At 39.6% G+C, this 22,847-nt stretch overlaps 1 protein-coding gene across 1 annotated transcript in view; it reads right to left on the reverse strand.

Annotated features, from left to right (window-relative positions):
* DISC1 (DISC1 scaffold protein) overlaps positions 1-22,847 on the reverse strand; it is a 457,161-nt gene that overhangs the window by 346,394 nt on the left and 87,920 nt on the right. The window contains 3 exon segments of the mRNA XM_060192533.1: positions 8,069-8,158; positions 9,464-9,469; positions 10,671-10,821. Of these exon segments, the coding sequence (XP_060048516.1) occupies positions 8,069-8,158; positions 9,464-9,469; positions 10,671-10,821 (247 nt within the window).

Below are 22,847 nucleotides of genomic sequence, written 5' to 3' on the forward strand. Positions count from 1 at the left end.
AGGGTTTGGGGTATAATACCCAGCATCTTGTATATAGCTGTGCCAACAGTTGCTTCTGTTCTCCCTGGTCTAGGCTTTTGGGAGAGAACGTATCAAAGACAGCCTATGTATTAAAAAGACTCAGTCTGTGTTTTAAGAAGTTCTAGACATATCATCAGTTTTTCGCCTCTCATATTAATTAAATAGTGGTTTATATGACTATACTTTAATAGGAGTATACATAAACACCATTCCCACCACCAAAAGACTGTGTCACATCCTCCCCCCCGCCTCCCCTTCCCCCGCTGTCCTGGGGAGCTGAATGTCCACCTTCTCCCTCACCACAGGGTTTTTACTTTGGTGCCTTACTCTGGATTTAATCAGATCCTGCTTTTCCCTTTCTGTTCTTTGTCAACTACTGTTTATGAATGGGATCATCCCATACTCGTCTTTGTCTTTCTGACTTAGCTCACTTAACATAATTCCTTGTAGCTCCATCCAAGATGGGTCAGATAAAGTGGGTTCATTGTTCTTAATTGCTGCATAGCATTCCATTGTGAACATTTACCACAGCTTTCTCAGCCACTTATCTGTTGTTGCGCACCTGGGTTCCTTCCAGGTTTTAGCTATGAACATAGCTAAATTGTTCTGCTATGAACATAGGTGTACACATATCTTTTTGACTGGGCACTATGGAATCCTTGGGGTATAAGCCCAGGAGAGGAATTACTGGGTCATATGGAAGGTCTATGTCTAACCTTGTAAGAGTTCTCCGGATTGCTCTGCAGAGAGGCTGGACCAATTTACATTTCCACCAGCAGTGCAGAAGTGTTCCTCAGTCCCCACAGCCTCTAGCATTTGTTGCTGCTGTCCTCTTTGATGTATGCCATTCTCACAGGAGTGAGGTGCTATCTCAACGTTGTCTTTACTTGCATTTCTCTGACAATCAGCAACCTGGAACAGTTTTTCATATGTTTGTTAGCCTTTTGGATCTCCTCTGAAGTGAATGTCTTGTTCATATCCTCTGCCCATTTTTGGATGGGGTCATTTGCTTTTTTTGGTGATAAGTTTGCTGAGTTCTCTGTATATTTTGGTGATTAGTCTCTTATCTGATGTTTGGCATGTTAAGATCTTCTCCCATTCTGCGAGGGGTCTCTTTATTTGTGTGATAGTTTCTTTGGCTGTGCAGAAGCTTTTCAATTAGATGTAGTCCCATTGGTTTGTTTCTGCTTTAGTCTTTCATACAACTAAAGAGCTTCTACACATTGAAAGAAAATTATATAAGGATAACTAGGCAACTCAGTAAATGAGAGAAGATATTTTCACTTCATATCCAACAAGCAACTGATATCAAACAACTATAAATAATTGGTACAGCTGAACAAAAGAAAATAAAGTATCTCAATAAAAAATTGTACCAAGATGGCAGACTGAGAACCTGCTAGTGGCTTGAGCTCCAACTACATCTACTGGAAACGGTAGGATTTTTGCCTTTAGCAGGAAACTCAATAAGGTGTCCTAGCAGTGACACCAAGGAGGTGACTATAACTCAATTTGGGTTAGAAAACAGAGTAAAAAGAAACAAAAAAAATTTTTTTTAATTGTTATTCCCAAAGCGCACCCCTGACCCCCTCTTCCCCCATAACCACTCCCTGGGGGCCAGAGATCTGCTCCTAGAAGGCTCCCCTGCTGAGCTTCTTTCTTTACCAAGATTGCTGTCCCACCAGGGGGTGTCATTCCAATTCCCATTCTATTTCTTTCTGAAACCCTTGGCCTTTTTTCTTTCTATGTGGCCAATTCCAGCTACAAATATACCACCAAGCAGAGCCTTACTCAGACAGGGAAAGACCGTCAGAGGTTTTTGGTGTTTTTTGTTTGTTTGCTTGCTTTATTTTCTCAACAATCAGCTGCCTCTGCTCAGGGGGCCTGAGGCAATCTGGACCCATCCAAGCTGAAGACAGGACAGGTTTTTTACTCTATTCTTTTTTATTATCAATACTAGATAAATACATATCCCTTTCCTCCTCTCCTTCAGGTTGACCAGAATTATCTCTTAATCTATTTTCCATTGCTAGGGGACTGGGTGTCTTATCCACTGCTAAAGTAACTTGTTTCACTCTTCCTAACTCCCCTACCCACACTTCCCCTCTGGCCCCACCTAGATAATTAAATAATAATAAATAAATAAATAACACTTTCCTTTCACTGCTCTTTTATTACTGTTCTTTTTCTTATCTTTTTTTTCACTCTCTCTCTTTTTCTTCTTTTTCTCATTCTTGTCATCCTTTCTTCCTTCCTCCTTCAGCTTTCTGAATTCACTGAGAGAATGGGAAAGCTATCAGGGGAGGGGATGGGATATGGAGATTGGGTGGTGGGAATTGTGTGGAGCTGTACCCCTCCTATCCTATGGTTTTGTTGATTTGTCCTTTCTTAAATAAAAAATAAATTTTAAAAATGTACCAAATAAATAATTTTCTAAAGAAGAGATATGCATGGTTTACAGATTCATAAAGAAATATACATAAATCAATAAGTGTGACCCACCACATCAACAAATGTAAAACCAAAAACCATATAATCATCTCAGTAGATGTTGAGAAAGCCACTGAAAAAGTCCAACATCCTTTCATGATCAAAACACTTAAAAAATAGGATAAGAAGGGCCAGGCAGTAGCATAGCGGGTTAGCTTCTTTACTTCTTGGGACCTCTAATATCACCTGCTACTTTTTGGTTCTTGTTTATTAAACACTTTTCCATGCTTTATAAATTACTGCCTTTTAGCCACCAAGTTTCAGATGCTACTATGATCGCATTCTGACCACTTCATGTAAACAACCTCACCAATACCTGGAAACTCATCTGTTCAGAGACTTGGGACTTTAGCTATTCAGAGCCTTTCCCCACTAGGGAAAGAAAGAAAGAGGTTTGGTCCCTGCCATGACATCATCGCCCCAGACAATAACTTGGTTCCACTGGCATATCAGATTTCAGGCTCAGGGGCAAAAAGAAAAAGGAAAAAAAAAAACTAGTACAGCTACAGGCCCTTTGGAATTTAACTAAAATATGCCTACTAGTTATCTACAAAATGGAGGACCCCAAAACTCTTCACCTGCACTATTCTAGCCCTTAGGTCCATGACTGGTCAACAATTTGTTTGGCTTTGTATGTTAACTCTCTTGTCAACCACCAGGTTCCAGATACTAGCATGATGCCGACCAGACTTCCCTAGACAGACAACCCCACCAATGTGTCCTGGAGCTCTGCTTTCCCAGATCCCTTCCCCACTATGGAAAGTGAGAGACAGGCTGGGAGTATGGATCGACTAGTCAATGCCCATGTTCAGCAGGGAAGCAATTACAGAAGCCAGACCTTCCACCATCTGCATCCCACAATGACCTTGTTCCATACTCCCAGAGGGTTAAAGAATGGGAAAACTATCAGGTGAGGGGATGGGATACAGAGTTCTGGTGGTGGGATTTGTGTGGAGTTGTACCCTCCTTATCCTATGGTTTTATTAATGTTTCCTTTTTATAAATAAAAAATTTTTTAAAAAGAAACAGGTTTTGGGTAAATAGGTAAACTGGCTGTTGGGGAACATCTAATACAATATATACATATTGATATTCTAACTTATGATATTCTAACTTAAACTAGCACAAACTATGATTTAGTCAATCACTCTGTAAGGCTTGACAGCTCTTTGGCTTCCCAGAGTGGGTGTTGAGGGTGGCCAAAACCTCCCCTTCTGCCACAGCGATCACCCAAGAACTGATGGCTAACTATGTGACCTGTTAACCTTCAGATTACAACCTACCCCAATACCACATGGGATTAGTTAGTAAAATAGTAAAAATGTTGTACTTGTCCTGATATAACTGGTGTATCTGCCATTTTCTATTTACCCTGTGTGATCTATATCTTTGCTGGGACCCTAAACTCTTTCCAGATGTACCCCTATGCTTCTTGCTGATGTAAACTTTCCATGGAATTTCTGTTACATACCTATAAAAATATGGACTGTTCTTTGTTAGAGTGCACCCTCATACAGATGGGTGTTTGCCACAGTGGACTTTCTTAGAATAAACTTTAGCCTGAGTGGAGATTTCAGTGTCAAGGATCACAGGACTGTGTTCCCACAACTGCCAATTGTTCATGTCCAGTGAAGAAGCAATTACAGAAGTAATAACTTTCACTTTCTGTATCCCCAAAGGAATTTGGTCGATACTTCCAGAGGGGCAAATAATAAGGGAAAATAACCAATGGCTCTGAACCCCCATTCCACCAGGACCAGAAATGTTTGTCATCAGGAATCTTGTTTTTAATACCATCACTTTAAAGGGAAGCAAACCTAGAAAATACCAGAGGAAGCCAGGTACTATTTCTTTTATTTGAGAGAGAAGGGGGGGGAAAGGAAGGACATGTGGAAGCAGTATTAGATATAGGTGTGATGTAGAAAAGAAGTGAAGGCAGGGGAGTCAGGTGATAACGCAGTGAGTTAAGCGCATGTGGCACAAAGTGCAAGGACCGGCAGAAGGATCCCAGTTTGAGCCCCCAGCTCCTCACCTGCAGGGGAGTTGCTTCACAGGTAGTGAAGCAGGTCTGCAGGTGTCTGTCTTTCTCTCTCTGTCTCTGTCTTCCCCTCCTCTCTCCATTTCTTTCTGTCCTATCTAACAACAACAACAATAATAATAACTACAACAATAAAACAACAAGGAGAACAAAAGGGAAAATAAATAAATATTAAAAAATAAATAAATAAAAAAGAAGTGAAGGCAGGACCATAGAAAAAATTGGAAGAAGAGGGTCAGGTGGTGATGCACCTGGTTAAGTGCATGCATACCATGCATAAGGACCCACGTTCAAGACCCTGATCCACATCTGCAGGCGGAAAGCCTCATGAATGCTGAATCAGTGTTGCAGGTGTATCTCTGTATCTCTCTTGCACTTTTTATATCCTCTCACTCTCAATTTCTCTCTGTTCTATACAGCTACAAAAATATATTAATAGTAGTACAGTAATAGTAGACTTCAATACCCCACTCTCACACATAGATTTTAGTATAGATTATATTATACATATTACAGAAAACAAAGAAACAGAATTAATTAATGAGATGGATAGTCTAGACCTTCTGAACATTTTCAGAGCTCTAAAGCCCAAGAAACTGGAATACATATATATATATATATTCTTTTCAAATCCACGAGGAACATTATTAAGGGTTGATCATATTTTAGATGACAAGAACAGTGTCAACAAATTAAAGAGCACTGAAATCATCCCAAAAATCTTCTCAGACCACAGTGGAGAAAAGCTAACACTTAACAACAAACAGAAAAATTACTAAAAGTCTGAAAATACATTCTACTATTAACTAATTGTCTTATAGATCACTCTTTAATCAATATGAGAGGGGAAAAGTTGACTGAATGTCTCAAACATTTAAATGTAGAGACTTCAGTTCTCAATATATATTCTTTTAATCTAAGTATTTAATGTTTCAAATTAGTAAAATGATCAAATTTTAATACTGGGTTTAAATTGTTAATGCATTTCTAATAATGACCTTTCTGAAATATTAAATCACCTATAATCTTAACCAGGGAGACCAGAAGCAAGCAGTCTTATCAGTATACAAGAAATAGTTATTTGTAAGTAATATTAAATGACATAAATCATTGTAAGACTTTGGATAGTATAATAAATCCTAACTATGGGATTTTCAAAGTAAACTAAATTCCCAAATAACTTGGTTACAATAAGATTATCTTTTGCCTTCTTAAACTCAAAGACAGTAAAGAACCTGTCTCATTCTCTATAAAAACCCATATTTCACCCAGTCCTAGAAGCTCTGGAACCTATTCCCAACTCTGACACTGTCTTCCTAGACGATACTTTTAGCCCAACTGTGCTAACTGGGGCTCAGGCAAAAATTAGTAATGTCATGGGCCCTTGTAATACACCTAAAATACACTTCCTATCTTCTTCCAACATAAAAACCCCAAATCACATCTGCTCTATTCCTACCTTTAGGTTCATGATTATTAAACAATTTGTTCTGCTTTATATCTTAATGCTTTTCAGCCACCAAGATGAAGATGCTACCATGATGCCAACCTGACTTCCCTGGGCAGATGACCTCACCAATATGTCCTAGATCCCCACCTCACCAAAGCTCTATCCTAATTCAGAAAGATAAGAACAGGCTGGGGCCATGGATTGACTTGTCAATGGCCATGTCAAGCAGTGAAGCAATTACAGAAGCCACATCTCCCACCTTCTGCACCCTGTATAGAGCTTTGATCCGTGCATCCCCACACTAGCCTGGCACATACTCCCAGTATAAGTCACTTATTCTATGTGATAGCAGCCCAACAACATGCATGAATGATGGCTTTTATTTGCTCTGTCCAATAGTCATCTTCATTTTTTTATTTCTTAGAGGGGTTAATGGTTTACAGTCAACAGTAAAATACAATAGTTTGTACATGATAACATTTCTGCATAACAATTCCCACACTAGGTCCTCTTCTGCCATCATGCTTCAGGACCTTAACCCTCCTCCCTTTTTGGTGCAATACACCAGACCCAGTTCAAGTTCTGTTTTGAGTTTACTATTCAACTTTTTTTTCCCCACCCCAGAGTCTTTTACTTTGGTGTAATACACCATCTCCAATCCAAGTTATCCTTAGATTTTTCCCTTTTTATCTTGTTTTTCAACTTCTACTTGAAGTGATATCATCCCATATTCATCCTTTTGTTTCTGACTTATCTCAGTTAACATGATATCTTCAAGCTCCATCCAAGATGGGGTAAAGAATTCACAATAAACCTGAGACTTTGGAGCTTCAGAAATAAAAGTCTCTTGTCATAAATATAATGCCATCTACCCCTGTTCACATTTCTGTTTTCCACATAATTCAATCCATCCTCTAGGTCCTCCTCTGCAATCATGTTCCAGGACCTTAACCCTCCTCCCTTCTTTTTAGTGCAATACACCAGACCCAGTTCAAGTTCTGTTTTGAGTTTACTATTCAACTTTTTTTTCTTATGAGCTAGGAAACGTCTCATCAGAGTATTAGTAAAGTCATGGGCCCCTTGGAATATACCTTAAATAGACTTCCTAGCTTCTTCCAACATGAAGACCCCAAATCTCATCTGCTAGAGTCTTACCTTTAGGTTCCCGATTTAATAATTTGTTCTGCTTTATATATTAATGCTTTTCAGCCACCAAGGTACACATGCTACCATGACACCAGCCTGATTTCCTTGGGTAGATGACCTCACCAATGTGTCCTGGAACCCCACCTCTCTAGAGCCCTATCCTACTAAGAACAGATATAAACAGGCTGGTGGTATGGATCAACTTGTCAATGCCCATGCCCAAAGGAGAAGCAATTACAGAAGACAGACTTCCCACTTTCTGTACCCCATAAAGATCTTTGGTCCATACTCTCAGAGTGAAAAAGAAGAGCAAACCTTCTAGTGGAGGAGATGAGACACAGAACTTTGGTGGTGAGAAATGTATTGTACTCTTCTTATCCCACAATCTTGTCAATCAGTATTTAATCATGAATAATAATGGAAAATAATAATTATTCACTAACTACAGTAAGACATATTTGGGTAGTTATTTTTGGGTAGTTATTCTGAAGGCCTTCAGAAAACTAAAATCCTGATAACAAAATGTCATTCAGAAAGTGTTATCAAAGAATAGGTACTAACTTCTTCCATCCACATAGCAGCTCAGTACAGCAGGAGTTATAACCATCTTTCATGCAAATCATGATAGTTCCCAACTTATAAATTGTTGAGTAGAACTTCAACTCCAAACAATCAGAGAGCAAAAGTTATACTGGTGAGTTGTATTGAGTATTTCCTTCAGTATAATTGAGCAGAGCATTATGCCCTCACATTGTTTTAAACTCAAAGAGCTTGCTAATCTTTCTCTTGTCTGCATATTCATTAGGGCATTGATGAATTTTTTATCTAACATTTATTAAATGCATTTTCAATTTTTCACAAAAATACAACCATTACTGTAAAAGAAAAAGTTAAAGAGGTGAATATTAGTAAATGTCTGATACCTCTTAATGGTCTCAGGTGGCTCTGCACTGAAAGGAATCTGACTGGCAATAGCCAAGGCATCGTTCAAGGCCTTGCTGACCTCCTGCAGTCTCCCAGAGATAGTCTTCCCACCAGTTCTTCTTCTTCTAGCGTTTGCCCTTCTTCCGTAGCCAATCAACAGCATCAGGTTGAGCCTGATGTAAAGTTTCGAGACCTCCTTTGAATCTGGAGAGGTGGCAGTCATTGACTATGTGGGTCATAGTCTGTCTGTAGCCACAGGGGTAGTTCGGGTCATCTCTGGCTCCCCAGCGATGGAACATAGCAGCGCACTGGCCATGGCCTGTTCGATAGCGATTGAGGAGAGCCCAGTCATAACGTGCTAGGTCAAAGCCGGGTTGATGCTTGCAGGGGTCTCTGATGAGGTGTTTGTTCTTTACCTCAGCTGACTGCCAGCTCTGTTTCCAAGAGACTGGAACAGAGAAGTTCAGTGTAGGTGTAGGGGACCAGATTGGGTGACGAGACATCAAGCATTGAACAGGGTGGGCGAAGATATCCGCATATATTGGCAGGTCCGGTCTAGCGTAGATGTGGGAAATGAACTTAGATGATGCCGCATCCCGATGAATATCTGGCGGGGCGATGTTGCTAAGAACTGGCAGCCATGGAACCGGGGTGGAACGGATGGTTCCAGAAATGATCCTCATGCAGGAATATAATTTGGAATCGACGAAGTGGACATGGGGGCTATGGAACCATACTGGGGCACAGTATTCTGCAGTGGAATAGCATAATGCCAGAGATGATGATCGTAGTGTGGAAGCGCTCAAGCCCCATGAGGAGCTGGCCAGTCTTGCAATGATGTTATTGCTCACGCCCACCTTTGCTGCAGTTTTTATGAGATGTTTGTGAAATGACAGAGTGCAATCGAGAGTAACGCCAAGATAGACTGGCTGGGCTTCGGAAACCAGCCTGGGTGGGTGATAGGAATTTCTCTGTAAGAGGAGAAATACGTGACAGAAGCAGCCTCTCAAGGAGTTGTAACACACGGAGAGGAGAGAAATTGGTCTATAGCTGGTGGCCAGTGTTGGGTCTTTCTTTGGTTTCAAAACTGCTATAATCTTCGCAGGATGCCAAACTTTGGACATAGACTCAGATTCCAAAATGTGGGACAGGAATGAAGTGAGCCACTTCTTTGCCGCGGGGCCCAAGTTAAGAATGAGTTCTGGGGTGATGTTATCATAGCCAGCAGCTGTTCCCGGTTTAACCCTCTTCAAAGCGTCTTCCAGTTCAGACAGTGTAAAGGGAGAGATTTTTGGAGATGGACAAGATAACCGGAAGTGGGATGACCACTCATGGGAAATTTCTCTTTTCCAGACTGGGTCAATCTTAGTCACGTCCAACTTGAGTTAGGTGACTGGCCACTGAGTTTGGAGATACGGGAGGATGGGAGATGGGAGGGGGTTGGCTACCGGCACCTAGTCTGTGAAGAAGCTTCCAGGCCTTCCTACTTGAGTGGGTGAAGTTCAGACTTTCCGTGAGTTGTTGCCAGTGGGCTTGGTGTGCTGCATCCAGGGAGGCAATGAGATGGTCAGCCACATCTGGGTCGCCCGACTCATCATACTGCTTTCGTAGTTGCTCGCATTCAGCATCAAGACAAGGCATATAGTTAGCACGTCTCCTGCGAGGAATGGCTTGGGAAGCTGCTTTGAAGATGGCTTGGCTGAAGCGCCTGTAGGAATCTTCAGAGGGAATAGAGTTAATTGGAATTGCAGGAATAGTTGGTAAGATCACTGAACAGACGCCAGTTTGCTTTCCGAAAGTTCCATCTTAGTTTCTCTGAGCACAGAATCAGTGGGAGCTGGAGACCAATGTGGATGATAGCTGGGCGGTGATGACTGTGCGGGAAGATCTTGACAACTTGTCTCCTAGCGGGAAAGGCTTGGCCATTGACTGTGCTAATCCAGCACAGGTCGGGTGATGAGTCTTTATTCCATCTAGCACTGTGAAAAGAGCCTGGCTGTTTGGGATCGTATAATAGGGAGAGGTCATTCGCTGAAGCCCAGTTGGCTAAAATAGAGCCATCAGCACGAGTGGAGGAATATCCCCAGTCTTGGTGATGACTATTAAAGTCTCCAACGTAAACGGCTGGGTGATTCGGGCAAGGGAGGACCTCGTTATCCCATGAGGCATTGGAATACGTTGACGAGCTGAATAGTTCCAATAGTAATGGAGTCGTAGAAGGTCGAAGAGGCCGTATGGTAAACGTCCGCAAGACACGATTTGGCGTAGATGGCTCGGCCATGTTTAGGATGGAGATTATAGCATATTAAATCGAATCCACTGATGGTGAATCGAGCAGTTTCATCGACTGCTATATGTGTTTCTTGTAGGCAGATAACATCTGCCTGATGCTGAATCGCCAATTGACCAATAAGAACGCGTTTGGCAAAGGATAGCCCCTCAACATTAAGTTGGAGGACTCGAAGAGCAGGACCAACAGCTTGAAAGCTGTCAGGAGCTGCTTGTCGCTGGCTTTGAAAGTGACTGGGATCCATGTGGATTCAGTCGGCTAGGAAGGATCGTCAGTTTCCCCAATGAATGGGTACTCACGAGATGCACCACGAGAAGGTCGATCCAATGCATCCCAGTGGGGTTAGGTCACAGCCCAGCCATGGAAGGAGCTGCTCTAGTTCTTCTATCTCCTTCTTCAGTTGGTGATCTTTTGCTTCCAGCACAGACATCCTTGCTTGGAGGGATTTGATTTCTTTCTGTGAAGTATGGAGATAGGAAATTTTATAAATCAATATTGTTCATGGAAAACTGTTCTGCTAATAATGAATCACTTGAGAAGTGGCCATGTGCATGAAAGCCATGAAGTTCCACTTCTGAGGCAGGCAGATTTGGGGAGTTTTGCTGAACTGGAAAAATGTCATCTTTATATTTCTGATTAGATGGCAAAAAGAAAACTAATTGCTCCTAATGATTAAATAGCTACTGTGATGAACAAAGAATTTGACTTGGAAGAATTCAACAAATATTTAAGAATCTGTGAGTTAATAAACTCACTTATTTTAGGTGGAATAGCAAAGACTGACTGAAGTAGACTCACATAGTTGTGCTATGGGCTAAATAAAGAAAAGCCAACAATTTTTGGTTAGTATTTTCCCAAAGAAGAACTGTAGCATATACATAGCCTTTTTATTTATTTTACTTATTTATTTTTATTGCGTGATTAATGGTTTACAGTCAATAATAAAATACATTAATAAAAAACATGTTTAACATATATAACACTGTACATGTATAAAATTTCTGAATTTTCCACATAACAATTCAACCCTCTCTAGGTCCTCTGACATCATGTTCCAGGAGCGGAACCCTCCCTCCACCCTTTACTTTGGTACAATATTACCAAACCAGTCCAAGTTATGCTTTTTTTAATTTCAAACTTTTTAAAACTGATTATTGATTATTTCAAAATGATTGACAGGATTATGGGATAAGAGGTCACCCCCACCACCAGTATACCATATCCCATCCCCTCAATTGGAAGGTTCCTTAGTCTTTATCTCTCTGGAAATATGAACCAAAGATCTCTAAAGGGAGCAGAAGGTAGGAGGTATGCCTTCTGTAATTGCTACTCTGCTGGACATGGACACTGGAAGGTCGATCCATACCACCAGCCTGTCTCTACCTTTGCCTAGTGGGGTAGGCATCTGAGGAGGTAGGGCTCCAGGACACAGACTGTCTTTTTAATACATAGGCACTCACTTCGATATGTGGACTCTCTCAAAAGCCTAGACCAGGGATAACAGAAGCAACTGGTAGCACAGCTATATACAAGATGCTGGGTATTATACCCCAAAACCTAACAAAGGGACTTACCAAATTTAACCCAATCACCAAATAATGTGATGATAACAATAACTATCCATTGTCTTCTTCAACCCTAAGACAACAGGAACCTCACATTTCCACTATAGAGCCTATATTTTCCCCAGTCCTAGAACCTTAGGGTGGGGCCCACTTTCCTACATGCTGCTCTCAATTCAAATCAAATAATATTGCATCCACGGGTTGCAACTTAATCAACGCAACGAGTGCCACCACAACATGCTTCACTTCAGACTGTGACCAGAGACTTCAGGTGTGTAATGACAACCCCTCAGCTTCATTACTCAGGTGAGACCTTTCCTTTCATAGTATTCTCTAATTCCATTCCAGGTGTTCCACTCCCCAATAAAGTTCCCAAACCTAGATATAGTCCAGGTCCCCTGAGATAGAGCATAGGTTCACCTGTGCCCATAAACTAGGGGAAAAATATATACCTGAAAGCAGAAGTACACAAGAGCATGCAGGGAATACCCCCCAACACTTCATCTGCACTATTCCAGTCTTTAGGTCCATGATTGTTCAACAATTTGTTTGGCTTTGTATGTTAACTCTCTTTTCAGCCACCAGGTTCCGGATGCCAGCAAGATGTCCAGACTTCCCTGGACAGACAACCCCATCCTCAGAGCCCCACCCTACTAGGGAAAGAGAGAGACAGACTGGGAATATGAACTGACCAGTCAATGTCCATGTTCAGTGGGGAAGCAATTACAGAAGCCAGACCTTCCACCCTCTGCAACCCACAATGACCCTGGATCCATAGTCCCAGAGAGATAGAGGATAGGAAGGCTATCAGGGGAGGGGATGGGATATGGAGATCGGGTAATAAGAATTGTGCAGAACTGTACCCCTCTTATTCTATGGTTTTGTTAATGTCTTCTTTCTTAAATAAAAAAAGAAAAAGAAAAAGAAAATACCATCAATGTATTCTGTGACATTTAAAGTCTTATGCCTGGCTAATTAAAAAAAAATGCAGGATCTACCTATTTATGTTTCTAGAAAATACACAGCCCAAAGAAAGCGAAACAGAAGCTCCAACTGACTGTAACAATCTATTCCAAAACAATAATTCAGAGAAAAAAAATGAGAGGAGCAGCTATTCTCCTAGTAGATATAATAGACTTTAAGGCAAAGAAGATGATAAAGGATAGAGACAGATACTACATATTGGTCAGAGGATCAATCCAACAAAAATACATAAGCATCATCAATCTATATGATCGAAAACTGAGTGTATACATATATATAAAACAAGTACTTATTGACCTCAAGAGAGGTATCAATAGCAACATACTAATAGTAAGGGACCTTAAAAGATCACGCACATCAAGATACAGATCATTGGGATTAAAAAAAATAAAATAAGGAAATCAAGGCCTGACCTGAAGTCAAAGACTAATTTAACATTTATATTCAGAATCTTTCATCCCCCACTACTCCCAAAAAGAATATACATTCTTGGAAAATATACATGGAACATTCTCAATGACTGACCATGTCACAGATAGGCTTAATAAATATGTGAATATTGAAATCATAAAAAGTATCTTTCCTGACGATGAGGCAATAAGATTAGACATCAACCATAAAAAGAAAAAAAAAGAAATACACTAAAATATGGAGAAAAAACAATATGCTTCTGAATAGCACTTGGGTCACTGAGTAAATCAAAAGAGAATTTAAAAATTATTTGGAAAACAATGAAAATGAAGATACCAACTACCAGGCCCTGTAAGATTCTGTAAAAGATAGGTGTTCTATGGGGGAAGTTTATAGCAATACAGGTCCACATATAGAAATAGTGGAGATTTCAGAAAAGATTTTTTTTTATGTAAGAAAGGATTAATTAACAAAACCAAAGGGTAGGAGGGGTACAACTCCACACAATTCTCACCACCCAATCTCCATATCCCACCCCCTCCTCTGATACCTTTCCCATTCTCTATCCCTCTGGGAGCATGGACCCAGGGTCATTGTGGGCTATAGAAGGTGGAAGGTCTGGCTTCTGTAATTGCTTCCCCGCAGAACATGGGCATTGACTGGTTGGTCCATACTCCCAGTCTGCCTCTCTCTTTCCCAAGTAGGGTGGGTCTCTGGGGAAGCAGAGCTCCAGGACACATTGGTGGGGTCTTCAGTCCAGGGAATCCTGGCCGGCATCCTGATGATATCTGGAACCTGGTGACTGAAAAGAGAGTTAACATACAAAGCCAAACAAATTGTTGAGCAATCATGGGCCCAAAGCTTGGAATAGTGGAGAGGAAGTGTTAGGGGGGTACTCACTGCAAACTATAGTATACTTCTGCTTTCCGGTATATATTTTGCAGTACTTTATGGATACATGTGAACATATGCTCTCTCTCACAGAAACTGGTATATATCTAAGTTTTGGGACTTTGTTAGAAAGTGAACCACCTGAGATGGAATTAGAGTATACTATGAAAGGAAAGGTCTCACCCGAGTAATGAAGCTGAAGGGTTGTCATTCCACACATGAAGTCTCTGGACACAGTCTGAAGTGAAGCATGTTACGGTGGCAATCATTGCATTGATTAAGTTGTGATCAGCTGATGCAATATTATTTGATATGGATTGGGAGAGGCATACAGGAAAGTGGGCCCTATCCAAGGGTTCCAGGACTGGGGGAAGTAGAGGCTCTATAGTGGAGATGTGAGGTTCCTGCTGTCTTAGGGTTCAAAAAGACAATCAATAGTTAATGTTATCATCACATTAATTGGTAAATGGGTTAACTTTGAAAAGTCCTTTTGTTAGGGTTTGCTGTACAGTACCCAGTATCTTGTATATACCTGTGCTATTGGTTGCTTCTGATCTACTTGGTCTAGGCTTTTGAGACAGTCTGCATATTAATTACACAGCCTATATATTAAAAAGATTCAGTTTGTGTTTTAAAAACATCAATACATACAATTAATTTTCCCCCACTCATATTAACTAGTGATTTATATGACTACATTTTGCTAGGAGTGTACATAAACACCATTCCCACCACCAAAAGACTGTGACCCATCCCTCCCACCCACTCCCACCCCCCACTGGCCCAGGAAGCTGCATGTCTACCCCTCACCACAGGCTTTTTACTTTGGTGCCCTACTTACAATTTGGTCAGGTCCTGCTTTTAGTTTCCCTTTCAGATCTTCTACCTCAACTTCTGTTGATGAGTGGGATCATCCCATACTCATCTTTATCTTTCTGACTTAGCTCACTTAACATAATTCCTTCTAGCTCTGTCCAAGATGGGTCAGAGAAGGTGGGTTCATTGTTTTTGATGGCTGCATAGTATTCCATTGTATATATATACCACAGCTTTCTCAGCCACTCATCTGTTGTTGGGCACCTGGGTTGCTTCCAGGTTTTAGCTGTTAGGAATTATGCTGCTTGCAACATAGGAGTACACACCTCTTTTTGGTTGGATGTTATGGAGTCCTTGGGGTATAACCCCAGGACAGGAATTACTGGATCATATGGATCATATGGACCTTCCGGTCCATGTCTAGCCTTCTGAGAGTTTTCCAGACTGCTCTCCACAGAGGCTGTACATTCCCACCAGCAATGTAAAAGGGTTCCTCTGTCCCCACAACCTTTCCAGCATTTGTTGCTACTGTCCTTTTTGATGTATGCCATTCTTACAGGAGTGAGGTGGTTTCATAGTGTTGTCTTAATTTGCATTTTTCTGACAGTCAGTGACCTAGAGCAGTTTTTCATATGTTTGTTAGTCTTTTGAATCTCCTCTGTAGTGAATGTTTTGTTCATATCCGCTGTCCATTTTTAGATGGGGTCATTTGCTTTTTTGGTCCTAAGTTTGCTGAGCTCTTTATATATTTTGGTGATTAGTTTCTTGTCTGATGTATGGAATGTGAAGATCTTCTCCCATTCTGTGAGGGGTCTCTTTGTTTGTTTAATAGTTTCTTTGGATGTGCAGAAGCTTTTCAATTTGATGTAGTCCCATTGGTTTGTTTCTGCTTTAGTCTTCCTTGCAATTGGGTTTGATTCATCAAAGATGTCCTTGAGGTGTAGGTGGGAAACTGTTTTACCAATGCTTTCCTCTAAGTATTTGATTGTTTCTGGTCTGACTTCTAGGTCTTTGATCCATTTGGAATTGATTTTTGTTTCGGTGAGATAAAGTGGTTCAATTTCATTCTTCTGCATGTTACAACCCAGTTTTCCCAGCACCATTTATTGAAGAGGGCCTCCTTCTTCCATTTAATCCTTTGGGCCTCCTTGTCAAATATTAGATGTCCATAGGTGTTGGGATTTATTTCTGGGCTTTCAATTCTGTTCCACTGGTCTGTGTGCCTATTTTTGTTCCAGTACCATGCTTTTTTGATGATGATGGCTTTATAATAGAGTTTAAGGTCTGGGAGTGTGATGCCTCCATTTCTGTTTCTTTTCCTGAAGATGGTTTTGGCAATTCTAGGTGTTTTCAGGTTCCAGATAAATGATTGTAGTGTTTGTTCTATTCCCTTAAAGAAGATTGGTGGAACTTTGATGGGTATTGCATTAAATTTGTATATGGCTCTGGTGGAGAATATTCATTTTGATGATATTTATTCTTCCAATCCATGTGCATGGGATATCTTTCCATTTCTTGGTATCAGTTTCTATTTCCTTGAGTAGCGACTCATAGTTTTCAGTATACAAGTCTTTCTCTTCTTTGGTCAACTTTATTCCTAAGTATTTGATTGATTTTGCTGAAACAGTAAATGGGAGTGATTTCTGGATGTCTTCTTCGTCAGATTTAGTGTTTGCATAAAGAAAGACCACTGATTTTTGTACATTGATTTTATAGCCTGATACCTTGCTATATTGCCTAATAACTTCCAGTAGTTTTCTGCTGGATTCTTTAGGTCTTTCTATGTATACTATCGTATCATCTGCAAATACTGAGAGCTTGATTCTTCCCTTCCAATCTGTATTCCTTTGATTTCTTTCTCTTGCCTGATTGCTATGGCAAGAACTTCCAATACTATGTTGAAGAGTAATGGTGACAGTGGACAGCCCTGTCTAGTCCCCGATCTAAGGGGGAATGCTTTCAGCTTCTGTCTATTATGATGTTGGCTGTAGGTTTGCTATATTTAGACTCCACTATCTTGAGGAATTTCCCATCTATCCCCTTTTTTGTAGAGTTTTGAGCATGAATGGGTGTTGCATTTTGTCAAAGGCTTTCTCTGCATCTATTGAGATAATCATGTGGTTTTTGGCTTTGCTTTATTTGATGTGGTGGATGATATTGATTGGCTTATGGATGTTGAGCCAGCCTTGCATTCCTGGAACGAATCCCACTTGGTCGTGATGAACAATCTTTTTGATATGTTGCTGTATCCGGTTGGCCACGAACTTGTTTAATATTTTGGCATCTATGTTCATCAGAGATTTTGGTCTGTAGTATTTCTTTTTTGTTCTGTCCCTATCAGCTTTTGGTATCAGGGTGGTGTTGACTTCATAGAAGCTGGAAAGGAGTATTCCTGTTACTTCAATCTTATGAAAGAGCTTAAGAAGTATGGGTACTAACTGTTTCCTGAAAGTTTTGTAGAATTTGTTTGTGAAGCCATCTGGTCCAGGGCGTTTGTTGTTGGGGAGATTCTTAATAACGGTTTCAATTTCTTTGTCTGTGATTGGTGCATTTAGATTTTGTAGTTCTTCTTGGTTCAGTTTGGAAGGGCATATGCTTCTAGGAATTGTTCCATTTCTTCCAGATTCTCTAGCTTGGTGGCGTATAGTTCTTTATAGAAGTTTCGCAGGATTCTCTGGATTTCTGTCGTGTCAGTTTTGATATCTCCTCCATCGTTTACAATTCTATTAATTTGAGTCTTCTCTCTTTTTTGTTTTGTGAGTATGGATAGGAGTTTGTCATTTTGTTTAATCTTTCAAAGAACCAACATTTGGCTTCATTGATCTTTTGCATGGTTCTTTTATTTTCGATGTTGTTTATTTCTGCTCTAACTTTAGTGATTTCTGTCCTTCTGGTTGCTTTAGGGTTCCTTTGTTCCTCTTCCTCTATGTCCTTGAGGTGTGCAGTAAGGTCGTTCATTTGATCTTTTTCTTGTTGTTGAATATATGATTGTATGGCTATAAGTTTCCCTCTCAGTACTGCTTTAGCTGTGTCCCAAATATTTGGATAGGTTGTGTCTTCATTTTCATTTGTTTCCAGGAACATTTGAATTTCTTGCTTGAGTGTCTCTCTAACCCAGTGGTTCTTAAGGAGTATGTTGTTTGGTTTCCAAATTCTGTGACTTTTGATAATTTTCTGTTTGCTGTTAAATGTTAGTTTTACTCCACTGTGGTCTGAGAAGATACTTGGGATGATTTCAATGTTCTTGAATTTATTGATGCTGTCTTTGTGGCCTAACATGTGGTCTATCCTTGAGTATGTGTTATGTGGATTGAAAAGAAGGTATATTCCCGTTTTTTGGGGTGAAGGACTCTTAAAATGTCCAAGAGGTCGAGTCTGTCAATCTCTTCATTCAATTCTCTTGTATCTTTGTTGGTTCTCTGCTTTGGTGATGTGTCTAAGTGTGAGAGTGGGTATTGAAGTCTCCCACTATTATTCTATTACTATTTATATATTTTTGAAATTCTTTCAGTAAGTGCTTGACATATTTAGATGGTACCTCATTGGGTGCATAGATGTTAATAATTGTTCATTCTTCTTAGCTGATTGATCCTCTAATCATTATGTAATGTCCTTGCCTATCTTTTATTACTTTATTTAATTTAAAGTCTATTGTGTCTGAGATGAGAATGGCTGTTCCTGCCCATTTTTGTGGTCTATTAGTCTGTATGATAGTTTTCCATCCTTTCACTTTAAGTCTCTGTTTATCTTGTTGTGACAGATGGGATTCTTGCAAGCAGCATATGGTTGGGTTATGCTTTCTGATCCATCCCCACACTCTGTGCCTTTTGATGGGTTAGTTTAAGCCATTGACATTTATTGATATTATGGATTTAATGCATTGTAGTGCCATTGTTCAAAAATATTTTGTTAGCTCTCATATATTGCAAGTACTGTAGTGATGTTCTTGTTTATAAGAGGTCTTTTAGAACCTCTTTCAGGGCCAGTTTGGTGATGGTTGCCTCCTTTAACTGTTGTTTGTCTAAGAAGGTTTTGATCTCTCCATCTAATTTGAATGAAAGTCTAGCAGGATATATTATCCTTGGTTGAAACCCTTTTTCATTCAGGGCTCGATAGATATCTTTCCATTCTCTTCTGGATTTTAGAGTTGGAGTGGAGAAGTCTGCTGATAGTCTTATGTGTTTTCCCTTGTATGTGACTTTTTGTTTCTCTCTGCAGCCTTTAGGATCCTTTCTTTATCCTTATTTCTTCTCATTGTGAGTATGATGTGTCTTGGTGTCTTCAGGTCTGGGTTGATTCTGTTTGGTACTCTCTGGGCCTCTTGAATCTTGAAGTCCTTTCTGTTGTTCAGGTCTGGGAAGTTTTCTTCTATTATTTCCTCTAGAATGTTTCCTTCCCCTTCCTCTCTTTCTTCCTCTGGCAGGCCAATTATATAAATATTACTTCTTTTGAGATCATCCCATATGTCTCTGTTGTTGTTTTCAGTGTCTCTCAATCTCTTTTTAATATCTTTCACCTCTTTCTTAGTTTTCTCTTACTCATCCTCTGTCTGACTAATTCTGCTTTCTGCTTCTGTTAGTCTGCTTTCCCTTCCCTCAGCTTCTTTCCTCAGTTCAGCTATTTCAGCTTTCAGTCCTCTAATTGCCTCAAGATAATCAGTATTTTCCTTGGGGATCTCAATTGTTTTTTCCCTTATACTGCCATCCCTTTCCTCCTATGTTGTTTTCATTTCTGTGATTAATAAGTTTATTATTGCTTGCATACTTTTCTTATCTATGGTTACTTCTGGCTGATTTGTAGTTTCTTCTGGGCTCTAGTCTTCATTCATTGGAGTAGCAGTTTTATTTGTTTCTGATCTACCCATTTTTTTTATTTATGTGTTTCTTTTTTTATGCTCTGTTGTTCCTCAGTTGTTGAGTCTTGAGTACAAGCAACACTGTACTAAATACCTTTATGACAACTTCACTCACCAACCTCAGGAATTACAATAGCAACTGAAGCAAGTATTGAAGCATTTTAATCATTACCAGTGAGACAAACAATTTCTCCAGTCTGTGAAAAAATATTAACCAAATCCCAGTGAAGAAGAAAGAGAAAAGAAAGAAGGGATAGCAAGAATAGACTGTTACGCAAATCTACTATCCACTGTATATTCTATAGGTAGCAAGAAGGGAAAGGATAGTAGAGCAGAGATACACACATAGAGAGTCCACTCTGAGTCAGATTTCTTCCCCAAATTCAGAAAGGCAAAGAAGAAGGAAGAAGTGTCTGACAAGATAAAAAAAAAGAAAAAAGAATCAAGAGAGAGAAAAGAGAAAATATAAGAAAAAGAGCTTTAATTAAAGATAAGTGAAAGGAAAGTTTTTTATTACTTTATTTTATTTAATTTATTTTTTTTTAATTAGTTAGGAGGAGGATGAAGGGGAGAGTCTGTCGAGGAGGTAGGAGTAATGAGACAAGTTCCTTCCACAATAGATAAGATGTCCACTACCCTAGCAATGAAAGATACCCTAAGAGTTAATTCTGATTGATCTAAAGTGTGGGGAAGATATATGCCTTTATATAATATTAATAATAAAATAAAGCAGGGTAAAAAAAAAACCCTGTCCCAGATTACCTCAAACCTCATGAGCAGAGGCAGCTGATTGTTAAGAAAGAAAAAAAAATAAAAAAAATAAAAACCTCGGGAGTAGCCAAGTATAGCTGAAATACACAGTTATGCAAATCTACTATCCACTGTATATTCATGGGGTAGCTAACAGAGATACTTACAGTGAAAGTCCACTCTGAGTCAGAATTCTTCCCAAAAATAATTCCCAGATGTGTATCAGTGAATTCAAAAAAGCACACTGTTTGGTGGTGTGGGGATGGGGCCTGCGGCTTTGGAAGCTGTAGGATTAAGGAAGAAAGGATGACAAGAATGAGAAAAAGAAAAAAAAAGAGAGAGAGAAAAAAGAAAAAGATAAGAAAAAGAACAGTAATAAAAGAGCGGTGAAAGGAAAGAGTTTTAATTTATTTATTTTTTATTATTTAATTAGCTATGTGGGGTGAGGTGGGGGGGTTGGCTACTTAGAAAAAAGGCCAGAGGTTTCAGAAGGATATAGACTTAGAATGAATGATACTCCCTGGTGGGACAGGAATCTTGGTAAAGAAATAAGCTCAGCAGGGGAGCCTTCTAGGAGCTGGTCCCCAGGGACTAGTTATGGGGGGGTAGGGGGGGAGGTGTGCTTAATAATTTAAAAGAAAATTTTTTTTTCCTTTTTTTCCTACTCTATTTTTTAACCCAAATTAAGTTATAGTCACCTCCTTGGTGTCACCGCTAGGACCCCTTATTGACTGGCCTACTAAAGGCAGAAAATCCTACCATTTCCAGAAGATGTGGTCAGAGCTGAAGCCACTAGCAGCTTCTCAGTCTGCCATCATCTCAGATAGGATATTTAACATCGCAATTGAAGTCAACTAAAAACGGAAAAACAAAGAGACCCTGAAGGGAACAGGAGGAAAGAAATAGGAATAACAGCAGAAATTAATGAAATACAAACAAGATGATGCAAAAAAATAATGAAACTATGAACTTGCTCTTCCAAGGAATAAATAAAACTGATAATCCAAAGCTTAGATTCACTAAAAGAAAAAGAGAGAAAACAATTAAGACTAAGATAAAGTTACAACTAGAGAGGTCTAAAGAATCATACATGAATATTGTGGAAAATTCTATGCAAGGAAATTGAACAACCTAGATGAGATGGAATTATACCTTCTGCCAAGTTTACCCCAAGAAAAAGTAGATAGCTTTAATAGGCCAGTCACTCATATTCCAAGGAATGTCCAGACAACTCAACTAATTCATTCTATAAGGCATTAAAGAAACTAACAAAAAAAAATCTCAAATACTTTAGAAAATTAAATAGGGAAAGTCACTCCCAGTTTTGGCCTATAAGGCTAACATCACTCTGATCCCCAAATTAGGAAAAAATTCTACCAAAAAAGAAATAAAGAAAAGAAACTATAGTATCCCTCAAGAATATTGATGCAAAAATCAATCCTCAACAAAATCTTGGCAAATGAAATCCAACAACATAGAAAGAAAATAATTCACTAAGAACAAGTAGGATTCATTTTCTTCTAGAAATCTTACCAACTTTGAGATCTTTTTACTACTTCCTAGGTTTAGCTCAATGTTGTACTCTGATCTCAAGTCTCTCAATGATTTTTTAACGTGCATACTAATATTTATTAGTAAAAAAATTCACATTCTTCTCAGATCTATTTTCCATCTATTTTCTCTCACACAAAGCATAGGATATGTATTATGCCTTCTTTTTTATTAGCAATTTATTAATGATTAACAAGACTGCAAGATAATATAGGTATAATTCCATACCATTCCCACCACCAGAATCCTGTGTCCCACCCCTTCCATTGAAAACTTCCCCATTCTTTATCCCTCTGGGAGTATGGGCCAAAAATTGGCGGGGGGGAAGTTCTGGCTTCTGTAATTGTTTCTCCACTGAACATGGTGGGAGAGCAACCCACATGACTATAGCCCTAATGTGGTAGGAGAAGTGATATTCTGGGACATACTGGTGAATTTGTCAGCCATGAGCAATCAGGAAGGAATCATAGCAGCATCTGCAACTTGTTGGCTGAAAAGAAGTAAGATATAAAGTATGAAAAAATTGTTTAATAAACAGGAACACAAAGGTAGGAATAGAACAGATGAAATCAGGGGTCTCTAGATGGTTTTGAGCAACTTGTATCCACTGTTCTATGAAAACCCCAAGTTTCTATGCATCACCTGCAGTATTCCCAGATGTACCA

This window comes from Erinaceus europaeus, chromosome 6, assembly GCF_950295315.1.
Source record: "Erinaceus europaeus chromosome 6, mEriEur2.1, whole genome shotgun sequence".
NCBI classification, from domain to species: Eukaryota; Metazoa; Chordata; class Mammalia; order Eulipotyphla; family Erinaceidae; genus Erinaceus; species Erinaceus europaeus.